Source organism: Salvelinus namaycush, chromosome 1, assembly GCF_016432855.1.
Source record: "Salvelinus namaycush isolate Seneca chromosome 1, SaNama_1.0, whole genome shotgun sequence".
NCBI lineage: Eukaryota > Metazoa > Chordata > Actinopteri > Salmoniformes > Salmonidae > Salvelinus > Salvelinus namaycush.
Window position 1 is genome coordinate 25,764,770 of NC_052307.1, and position 12,127 is coordinate 25,776,896.

A 12,127-nucleotide genomic window follows, 5' to 3' on the forward strand; every position below is an offset into this window, starting at 1 on the left:
ACTCAGAAAAAAACGAGCTCCGACTGGGAAAATATGGTCATCTTACTCGGAATTCCAAGTCGGGAACTCGGGCCTCTTTTTTAGAGCTCCAACCTGAAGATCACTGACTTCATGATTTGACCTTGTTTTTTTCAGAGTTCCCAGTTGTCTTGAAAGCACCATAAATCCAGGGATTGCCAGACTTTGATGACAAAGTTTCATGACAGAAATTGCCCACGAAGGACCGCCGCAACACCTTCCTGTTCAAGTGAGTACAGGACAACAAGGCGAGTCAAAAAATGTGTTGTATGCTGCTGCATAAATGATGCAATATGCCAGGGAGATATGTATACTGTAGATAAGAATGTAATACTAAGTGTGTGTAGTAAACTGTTAGTAGCCCATATGCCTCACCCTAATAATTTGGTCCCTTTCCCCTTCATAATTTAGCCTACTGTTCTGACTTGGTGGTGCACATGTAGCCTTTAAAGAAATGTAATCATTGAATATTGTTAGAGCTTTTGTTGTCTGCTTATATGCCCTCTTTATTTATCCTACGGTTCTGACTTGGTATACAGGGAGAACACTGTAAGAACGGCCAATGTTCTGAATTCTGTCGCTGTACGTTTCAAAGTGCTGAGCAAATAGTTATATTGACTACGTCCATCGTAGCTCGCTCATTTCTGTCGAAATTACGGATGGCCTCTTATTCGCTTGTTGTTCCCTTATGCCATAGTTTGTACATCTCAATTGTCAGCGAAACAACATTTGTTTGAGCAAGTCAGCCATATTAGCTATGTTTTTTAAAAGGCAGTAAATGAGGCTGAATTAACTGTTTCGCTGCCACACAAGACTCTGATGATAGCCAGGTGTGGCAGTGTTACTGTAAGGATTCACTCCATGGTGCTGAAAAGAAAGCTCTGCTTTTGGGACAGCTTTATCTAGGCCCTGTGGGCACCGTTTGTCACCGTTATAGTGCAATTAATGTATTGTTTAGTGTTGTATAGTGGCTTTGCTGGCATGCATCTAAAAACATTTTTTGTGGTTTGCCCCAACAAGATTTACATGCAAAATCACCACTGCAAACAGCATTTGCAATTAATGCATGTAGGCTTAATCAACTAATGGACATTAATGGCAACAAAGGCTGCAAACCCCGTGTGGCTCAGCTGGTAGCACATGGCACTTGCAACGGCAGGGTTGTGGGTGTGTTTCCCACCACTGAGCAGTATGAACAAATATGAAAAAAAGTCGCTCTAGATAAGAGTGTCTGCAAAATAACTCAAATGTAAAACACTCAGTGTTTTCAGTGTAGGGCATAAAGTATTCTACACATTTTATCAGAGAATGTCCAACTGTCTTTCACAACGCGAGAAGAGGAAATGGTGCCATAGTCAAGTGCGCCTCTGGGCTCATCATCACACCAGAGATACTGGATATAATGGCGAGATGCTTGTGTCTCCATCCTAACAATGGGATTCGTTGTCCACAGAGCGAAACGGTGGGCTGTCAAAGTCCTGCCTGTTCCTTTGTTTGGATTGATGGATACATCTCGTTGATTGAATACATTTTTCAATATTCTATTAGGGGTGTTAATGTCAACCGCATGTATTCAATGGAGAGTGAGATGTTATGCTAGCCTAATGAATATGGATAGACCGTCTCGAATTTCAACAGAGACAACGATATAAAGTATTTTTTCTCAACGTTGCCAGGATGTAATGTGCATCACACACATCAATACACCCCTAGCAACCTAACCATTTCAAAACGTATATTATATCAAATAAGTCTCACGTATCAAAATAGCAATTCATTTTTATCTTGACTAGATTTGACACTCATTGCCCCCCATACAAAAACGCCTCTCTTGATTAATAATGAATGATCTGCTTAATGTGGACAGATCTTGGGCAGAGTAAACCCTCTCACCTCTTCCTCTCTGGACACACTTTGCAATAAAATAGAAAGTCCTCAGAGATAGATAGAGGACTCATCTTTGTATCTGTGCCTTTATGGCGTCCTGAATCTAAACTTGTGTGTCATTCATGTATTGTAACCACTAGATGGCGGTGATATAGCTTAAAGCCATTGACAAACCATAGGCAACACAATTTGAAGAACACAATGCTCTGATCACTGGCTGATTGTTCCCAGCCCATAGGAATCCCCACCTAGTTGACTACTTTAAAATGGTGGAAGCCCTCAATGGCAATGTCCATGCTAAAACGGGTTATATCCAGTTAGGGTCCTCTAGCTGTCTATCTATCTCTATGATAGTCCTCCAGTTATGAGCTTCCACACCATCCTGAGTTTGAACTGTGAACTCATGTTTATGAACTAAATAGAGGTAGGCCTAGGTTACGCTACTTCACTAATGTCAAACATCTTGGGAATCAATTTGAGTTACACATCAAAACAGTTTTATCATCATTCTGTATGGTTTATTTGAACTATATAGTGTGTATCATAGTTAATGAAAATTGCTTGGTATTAAAGGAAATATATTATATTTATCTGATACATAGTTAAAACCCTGTACATTTTGTTGCTAGAAAAGGTATGTTGCAGTTTTACAATGGTAAGAATGAACAAAGCAGAGCAATATTGCAGTTGGCAACATCATAATAGGGGTTTGTAAAAGTTCATAAATGAAAGGACTGCTTAATTGCTTACCATATTATATTTTCCATTGGTTACACTTGTACTGTATGCACACCTCCGATTAGCTCTTTTAATTTATATGTAAAAGCAAGTTTGTTAATTTGCAAAGCGGCAGATTATAGAAACAGTTTTCAGTGGAAATGAACTACCAAATCAAATGTACAGTAGCCCTAGGAATCAATCTACGGGTCCATTTTACTGTTCTGTCCTTCTGAAATGTTTGAACACCATTGTGGGTTTGAAGTTGTAGGATTCTTGTTTTAGAAAAGATCTGTGCTCCAAAGTGAAGCAAATTGAGGCATCTCTTTTTGTTATCCCATGGGTCATGGCCTAAAAATGGCAGAGGTTCCACTGAATTGATACAATTGATGTAGCTCCACTTCTGTTTTGTCAAGACTTTCCATGTAGCTCCACTTCTGTTTTGTCAAGACTTTCCATGTAGCTCCACTTCTGTTTTGTCAAGACTTTCCATGTAGCTCCACTTCTGTTTTGTCAAGACTTTCCATGTAGCTCCACTTCTGTTTTGTCAAGACTTTCCATGTAGCTCCACTTCTGTTTTGTCAAGACTTTCCATGTGGCATTCATTTGAGGGTTATGTCTACAGATTTTATAAAGATACCTCCTCTTCTCTTCCATTTTATTCAACTTCCACTTTGACATTCAACACTTCCTGTTCTCAACAGAAATACAAACTGCACAAATGGCAGAATCATTACCTGTGTGCTTCATTAAATACGTATCTAACAATAACACACTGAAGGACATGAATACATTGTTTGCTCTGCTGCATACAGTACTTATACAGGCTTTAACAATTGTTTTTAACAGAACTAAGTAACAAATATTTTATGGCATTGTTCAAAATAATAGAGTAAGTGATCCCTTCATGAATATTGGACGGTCATATCAGTGTTGTGGTGGAGCCTTGGACACACACAGGACGTTTTTATAGATCTGAAATCAAAGTGGAGGAAGACATTTCAAAGGCAACATTCATGCTGTCATTACGTTATAGAGAACATCAGACTAATGATATTCTCTGGCATTTGCGTCTGTGATGGCACTTGGGTGACAGAAAGAGGAGCAGGTGCGTGCTAAGGAGGACACTCCGTAAGAGGATAGCAGGAGGTACATTGCTGTATGAAAGCAGTAGCTTAAATGTACTGAAGGAATGTCATTTGAGTTGTCGCCATAATAAATGATTGTAGTCAATGAGGACAAAGTTATTTCTTTACACCTGGAACAGTATCATCATCAGCATTCATTCTATCCGAATCAAACAGTGTCTGTGAAAACTCCAAGTCTATTCAGTGATGAAACACACATGCTGGGGGTGAGGTGTCAAAACAACACGGTCTTCCTGCCTCCATCGCCACACTGGCCAACAGCTGTGGTCACTGGCTGACATGAACATGCAGACCTGACTTAACCAGGTTGGTGAAAGGGGGAGGACAGGGAGTGTTGGGGTCAGGGGTTGATCATATGGCTGCTGGAGTGATTTGATGTGCTGGTTAAAGCAAGCTGGTCTAAATATGTCCAGCACCCAAGTGGTTGTGAAGTGGACAGGCAGAGTGAAGCAGTTACGCTGGTGTCACATAGTTCCCTGGGAAAGTCCCAAAGGCATGTGTCCTTTTTGACATACCTAAGGAAAGAGCAGAGCACATAATAAACCAAAAAGTTGTTCTCTCATACTGTACACTTTACAAATACTGTATGAAAATTAAACCCAGTCATCTGAAGTCATACTTGTAATGTCATGTGATGCCCAATAGAGGGCGCACTTCATTTGTCTTCTGAATGTAAGGTTTGTGTAAATTCCTTACCTACAAACCAGCCATCATCACACTTCTCCATCACTTGTACTATGTCCCCCTCTCTCAGTTCCAGCTCATCTTTGTTCTGTGGTTTGTAGTTGTAAACTGCTTTGTATCTGAGTGAGAGAGCACAGGCCAGGGTTTTGGATTTGATTTTGGGCAAGATAATAGACTGTGGCAATGAAGAATGAGGGACAGTACCTCAATCACGTAGTATAAAATCACATTTTGATTGATTACAATTTTTTACTCACGGTTGGTGCTGCATCACTGTTGAGCCAGCATTGTTGGTCGTTTGTGGTTTGGGGATATTGGTCGGGGCTGCTCCTCCCCTGTGGGCAGATGGTGATATCTGATTGGATGGTGAAACAGCTCTGCCAATGGAGTTGTGCAAAGCCGGATGTGCTCCTCCCCAGTGGTTGTTCTGGGTGGTGGGGAATGCAGGCCCAGAAGCGGGGTGTGGCCAGGGATTGGGTGCTTTTTTGGATAGTGTGGGCTGGGGGGATGAACGTGAATGGGAAGCTACAGTCCCATGGGGTATGGGTGAGGACGGCTTCAGGGGGGGATATCCTGGTTCGGGGCTGCGGGACAAGGGGGTCAGACTCAGAGGCGAGCGGGTCAAAGGCGAACAAGGTGAGTGTAGAGGGCGTCCTGGACTCATTGGCTCTGGGGATGTGGGTGACATGGGGCATGCAGGGTAGTCATCAGAGGATGATTTGGTGCGGGGTAACTTGTTAACCTGGACGTAGTTGGTGGGGAAGATGCCACTCCGGCTTGTCCCTGGGATCCGGCCCTCCAGCCACCTGTCATCCACACGCCTGGTCACACAGATCACCTCGCCCTTAGACAAGAGGGGAGCACAGATATGGTTCATGACATAAGTATCATTCAGATATCAGGTACAGTAGTCGTCCAGTGTTTCCCCTTTATCAATTTAGTAGTGGTGGCCTACCGCTGCTAAACTGTTGCCACTGCTGCACGAGATATGTTATAATGTTTTGTATACTGTATATACAGTGCCTTCGAAAAGTATTCAGACCCGTTGATGATTTCCACATTTTGTTACCTTATTCTAAAATGTATTAAATTGTATTTTTCCCTCATCAATCTGCACACAATATTGCATAATGACAAAGCAAAAGCAGGTTTACATAAGTATTCAGACCCTTTACTCAGTACTTTGTTGAAGCACCCCTGGCAGCGGTTACAGCCGCGAGTCTTCTTGGGTATGACGCTACAAGCTTGGCACACCTGTATTTGGGGTATTTCTCACATTCTTCTCTGCAGATCCTCTCAAGCTCTGCCAGGTTTGAAGGGGAGCATTGCTGCACAGGTATTTTTAGGTCTCTCCAGAGATGTTCGATCGGCTTCAAGTCCGGGCTCTGGCTGGGCCACTCAAGGACATTCAGAGACTTATCCCAAAACCACTCCTGCATTGCCTTGGCTGTCTGTTTAGGGTCGTTGTCCTGTTGGAAGGTGACCCTTCGCCCCAGTCAGAGGTCCTGAGTCCTCCGGAGCAGGTTTTCGTCAAGGATCTCTCTACATTGCTCCGTTCATCTTTGCCTCGATCCTGACTAGTCTCCCAGTCCCTGCTGCTGAAAAACATCCCCACAGCATGATGCTGCCACCACCATGCTTCACCGTGGGGATGGTGCAAGGTTTCCTCCAGATGTGACGCTTGGCATTCAGGCTAAAGATTTCAATCTTGGTTTCATCAGACCAGAGAATCTTGTTTCTGATGGTCTGAGAGTCTTTAGGTGCCCTTTGGCAAACTCCAAGCGGGCTGCCATGTGCATTTTACTGAGGAGTGGCTTCCGTCTGGCCACCCTATCATAAAGGCCTGATTGGGGGAGTGCTGCAGAGATGGTTGTCTTTCTGGAAGGTTCTCCCATCTCCACAGAGAAACTCTGGAGCTCTGTCAGAGTGACCATCGGGTTCTTGGTCATCTCCCTGACCAAGGGCCTTCTCCCCCGACTGTGCCTCGACACAATCCTGTCTCGGAGCTCTACGGACAACTCCTTCGACCTCATACCTTGTTTTTTTTCCCTGACATGCAGTGCCAACTGTGGGACCTTATATAGACAGGCGTGTGCCTTTCCAAATCATGTCCAATCAATTGAATTTACCACAGGTGGACTCCAATCAAGTTGTAGAATCAATGACAACAGGATGGGCCTTTGCTCAACTTCAAGTCTCGTAGCAAAGGGTCTGAAGTAAACACTGAAAGGCAATTTTTTGGGGGGTGCAAAATTTCAAAAAATCTGTTTTCTCTTTGTCATTATTGGGTATTATGTGTAGATTGTTGAGAAAAAATATCAATTTTAGAATAAGGCTGTAACGTAACAAAATGTGGAAAAGTCAAGGGGTCTGAATACTTTCCAAAGACACTGTATATTTCTGCTGAGACGCGCTTTTAAATGGATAATCGTTGCCTCGTTGACTGGAAGTCTATGGGAACCACTACCCTTTCCACCACTGCTGGGGAAGTGGTTTTGTAGGGGAAACTCTTTGTCAAAGTTGCAGGGTATCTCTGTGAATTTAACCCATGCAATGTGAGAAATACAGTATAGGTACAATACTGTAAATGATTAAAGATTGGAAATGAGAATCAACATCCTAAAGAGTACATAGTAGGATGCTCACTTTGCGGAAGGACAGCTCAACAGGCAGGTCTGCATTGAAGGAGAACAGAGCCACTGCCTCTCCATAGTCCAGCACCTGGATGGTTGGAGACTTGATGGGTGTGGGCTTCTCTGTAGGAGGAACAATCTGGGGGCAGAAATGAGACGGGTGAGGCTCAGAATGACATGTGGAGCACTTCATATATGATCCATGCTCAGAAGTTAGATGGATGCACACCAACCTCCACATAGGTTGTGGGGAAGATACCAGCTCTCCCATGATGCTCTCCTTCAAACCAGTTGGTGTCTACCTGCCTGTGGATGTAAACTATGTCCCCCTTCTGTAGAGACAGTTCCCTAGGAAGAAGAGAAAAAAAGGTCAAACTATGGCACGATGGACATCCATTAGTTTAAAGGAAGAGGTCTGCTTTTTTGTAATCCTCTGTTACAAGGGTTTGTTTCTAGTAACTCTGTATTAACATTTACGTTATTGGGCTTGCTGAGAAAAATGGTTTAGTACAATTACATTTGGCCGCCCTAAATGTGATATAATTACAGTGTGTGCCTCTTTTTACTGACAATATTGTTCAACAGATGTGTGAGAGAGCAAATGGTTTGCAGGCGATCTGTAGGCATTATAACTCACTTGGGTGACTGAGCCTGGAAAGTGAACTTGGCTCGTGCTGCTTTCATCTACATAAACACAAAACAGTTTATCAGCAAGATTGAAAGGAAGTTTGCTTTTCACAAGGGCACAGGCATCTTTCTCCTTGCAGTTGTTGATAGTTATAGCAAGATCAGCTAACAGAAAATAAAACAATACACTACATGGTGGCAGGTGGCCTAGTGGTTAGAGTGTTGGCCTTGTAACTGAAAGGATGCCAGATCGAATCCCCAAGCTGACAAGGTAAAAATCTGTCGTTCTGCCCCTGAACAAGGCACTGTTCCTAGGCCGTCATTGAAAATAAGAATTTGTTCTTAACTGACTTGCCTAGTTAAATAAAAGGTAAAAATGAAAGAAAAAAAAAATGAAATGGCCCTGGATGTCCGAGTCCAGCTCAGCCTCAAAACAACTCAGCTCAGAGAGCAGAGACTCCTGGCCAATGCAGCACAGTGGTTGGAAGGAATTAAATCAGCCAAATTATACAAAGGTATGTGGATACCCCTTCAAATTAGTCAATTCAGCAATTTCAGCCAGTCCCGTTGCTGACAAGTGTATAAAAGTTGGCCATGCAATCTCCATAGACAAACATTGGCAGTAGACTGGCCCATACTGAAGAGCTCAGTGACTTTCAACATGGCACTGTCATAGGATGCCACCTTTCCAACAAGTCAGTTTGTAAAATTTCTGCCCTGCTAAAGCCCAGTCAACTGTAAGTGCTGTTATTGTGAAGTGTAAACCTCTAGGAGCAACAACGGCTCAGCCGCGAAGTGGTAGGCCACACAAGCTCACAGAACGGGACCTCTGAGTACTGAAGCAAGTAAAAAAATCGCCTGTCCTCTGTTGCAACACTCACTACTGAATTCCAAACTGCCTCTGGAAGCAACGTCAGCACAATCACTGTTTGTCAGGAGCTTCATGAAGTGGGTTGCCGTGGCCAAGGAGCCGCACACAAGCCTAAGATCACCATGCGCAATGCCAACTGTCGGCTAGAGTTGTGTAAAGCTCGCTGCCATTGGACTCTGGAGCAGTAGAAACACATTCTCTGGAGTGAGGAATTGCACTTCACCATCTGGCAGTCCGACGAACAAATCTGGGTTTGGCGGATGCCAGGAGAACGCTACCTGCCCGAATGCATAGTGCCAACTGTAAAGTTTGGTGGAGGAGGAATAATGCTTTGGGGCTGATTTTCATGGTTCGGGCTAGGCCCCTTAGTTCTAGTGAAGGGAAATCTTAACACTATGGCATTCTAGATGATTCTATGCTTCCAACTTTGTGGCAACAGTTTGGGGAAGGCCCTTTCCTGTTTCAGCATGACAATTCCCCCGTGCTCAAAGCGACGTCCATACAGAAATGGTTTGTCAAGGTCGGTGTGGAAGAATTTGACTGGCCTGCACAGAGCCCTGATCTCAACCCCATTGAACACCTTTGGGATGAATTGGAAGGCCGACTGCGATCCAGGCCTAATCGCCCAACATCAGTGCTCGACCTCACTAATGCCCTTGTGGCTGAACGGAAGCAAGTCCCCACAGCAATGTTCCAACATTTAGTGGAAAGCCTTCCCAGGAGAGTGAAGGCTGTTATAGCGGCAAAGGGGGTATTAATGCCCATGATTTTGGAATGAGACGTTCAATGAGCAGGTATCCACATACTTTTGGCCATGTAGTGTATGTTCATAAATACAGATTCCTTACAGAGCACAAAAGATAAAGCACAAAAGCCTACTGCGAGGAACCTCACTCCTCAAATATAATCGCTACTTTTACAAAATGTTCTGACATTGTGTACAACACAGTTACCTATAGAGGTTGGATATCCCAATAACCAAGAAAGAGAAATACATTTACCTGCTTCTCCAATCTCTTGGGTGGGAACTCCATGGCTTCAGGTGCAGGGGAGAGGTGTTCTACTGTAGAACAGCATGAGGAGGTGGAGAGAAAAACAGGGTAGTGAGGAAACAAGACAGATGGGTCAAACTGGTATAGGGCATTCCACGGTAACCGAATTGCACTGAGACTCAGATGTTTTATTTAAAATGTATGCCAAACAAAAACCATTGATTTCAAAGTTTAACAAACCATATAACTATATGCACAAGGACTACACTTAACCATTTACACTTAACACTTAACATTTGACAAAAACACATACTGGAAGAACTGTGCAGATACAACGTTTGGTAACAGAATTTTGGTAAATCTCCCTCAGTTTTTTATATGACCATGTTTTCCAAAAACTACTGCACATAACAGTAGAGTAGTGTTGAGTAGTGCAATACAGTACTGTAAAGTGGAGTATAGTTCAGTACATTAGTGTACTTGTGGTCCCGTGTGGCTCAGTTGGTAGAGCATGGCGCTTGCAACGCCAGGGTTGTGGGTTCATTCCCCACGAGGGGACCAGGATGAATATGTATGAACTTTCCAATTTGTAAGTCGCTCTGGATAAGATGACTTAAATGTAAATGTAAATACTCAACTCTAGTTTTCTACTGTGTAATGTAGTGAACTCTTCACTCTAGTCTACTCTACAGTACTAAACTATACTCTACTTTTCTGTACTAAACTTATTTTCTTTACTGTACGGTGCTGTGCTGTGCTGTGCTGTGCTGTGCTGTGCTGTGCTGTGCTGTGCTGTGCTGTCCAAACTTGTGAAACACAGACGTCTATGATTGGTTCAGATTTGGTCTGGTCCGGACAAAATCTGAACCAATCATGGACATCTATGTTTAGGGCAAATTAAGACAAAAAAATGGCGTCTGTGGACATTGAAATCAAGGCCAGGACGGACTGACCAAATTTCAACTACTTTTCAATGTCCATGGATGTTCAGTGTTGGTCGGTGCTCAGTGGGTGAGTATGCTTGTTACAGTAAATGGAAAGAGAGGGGGCTCATGGGTAGATGTGAGTAAGAGCCGGGAGAGGAGACATCATTGGAGAGAGAGTTCTGTCACCACCAGATGACAGAAAGACAAAGAAAACAGTTATGAGCTGAACATACCAGAATGCCAGTGGAAGGGAGGACAGTAGCAGGTGGCCCAACTGTGGTTTGTGACTATGATTTCCCATTGTAGCCAATTCAAATTGCAGAAATTCCATTACCGATTTTTCAGAAATTCTGTTACAGATTTGGTAACAGCATTTTGAGTTTTAATCACTTAATTCATAAACAAAATTGATATCAGTAAAAACACTATAACCAATTGATAGGTCTACCTTTACTTGTTACTTCTGTGAACTTCTATTGCCCTCCCTCCTCATGAGGGAGATACATTATAAAATATCTTCAAGATTGTGGGTTTTTGGTAACGGAATTTGAAGGCACGAGGCAATGTTTTTTAAACTTACAGAAGGCAGAAAAAATATATTCTAAACTAATTATAAGTGTTGGTATTAGTTGGCAGTCGTCTTTACTTCAAAATTATTGTGTTTTGATGTATATCTAGTACCTTGAAATACTTTTTTGTTAGATGTTTTCTAAGACCCCCTTTCCATCTCTTTGAAAATAAATCAAAGCCTTTGCTTATTCCAAATTCTTGGAATGGATTTTTTATTATATATGCCTTAATTTCTCTAAAATATTGACTCTTAGCTTTCATTTGACATCCAATTTGACATGCTCATTTGAACTTCACATGTTGGTGCTCATGGGTCCTTTTACATGACCTGTAGCAGAATCACAATGTTTATCAAGATTTTTTGTAAAGCCTACCAATCCAGCTTTTGTTTCTTTAAGAGTATAATTATATCAAGTCAGTGGGAAGATATGTAAACATTCAACGGACTCTCTCCTGTTCAATGCATGTTATTGTAGCCCTTTCCTGTAGTCAAATGACCTAGTGGCCTCATTATTAATTATTCATATTTCTCATGATTTCATAATAAAACATCCAGTGTTCTATGTCAAACAGTTTTGTTATATTTCAGTCATCAGTCAACTCAAAATTGAATACATTTCAACTCTATATCTGACATGGTACAGGTGTCTTCTTTTTTATTTTGTTTCCAGATTTGTTTAAGACAACCAAGAAACACTCTGTGTGACCCTGATTTAGCCCACTGCAGTAAAGGTTATTAAAAGAAGCCAAACTTTTGGGCTGGCTCTTGGACTAATCTCCAAGAAAAACAGTTGGATAAAGCTAATATATAATTAAGACTTCTGGCCCGAAGTTCCTATTTTTTGTGCTTCCTCCCCACCCTGACACTACAGATTTTTCCATACTAAAAGTAAGAAACCTCTCCTCTCACTAACCCAGATCAGTTTCATATCAAATTCGTTCAGACAGATCAGGTAACAGACTACAGGAAATCACAAGGAATCAAAAGACTTCAACAATAGTCCCGTATTGAATATTACTGTATTCCGTTAGTAGAGGCTGTTTTTCCATGGAC

General features: G+C 42.4%; 1 protein-coding gene across 1 annotated transcript in view; it reads right to left on the minus strand.

The window, feature by feature from the left end:
• Nucleotides 1–2,398: 2,398 nt before the first annotated feature.
• Nucleotides 2,399–12,127, minus strand: part of LOC120020044 (vinexin-like) — a 41,215-nt gene continuing 31,486 nt past the window's right edge. Inside the window, exons 14-20 of the mRNA XM_038963512.1 lie at nt 9,587–9,648; nt 7,725–7,771; nt 7,321–7,435; nt 7,101–7,226; nt 4,712–5,298; nt 4,467–4,573; nt 2,399–4,285 (exon numbers count right to left, since the gene is read on the minus strand). Of these exons, the coding sequence (XP_038819440.1) occupies nt 4,224–4,285; nt 4,467–4,573; nt 4,712–5,298; nt 7,101–7,226; nt 7,321–7,435; nt 7,725–7,771; nt 9,587–9,648 (1,106 nt within the window). The 3' untranslated portion in view covers nt 2,399–4,223. The remainder of the gene's footprint in view (nt 4,286–4,466; nt 4,574–4,711; nt 5,299–7,100; nt 7,227–7,320; nt 7,436–7,724; nt 7,772–9,586; nt 9,649–12,127) is intronic.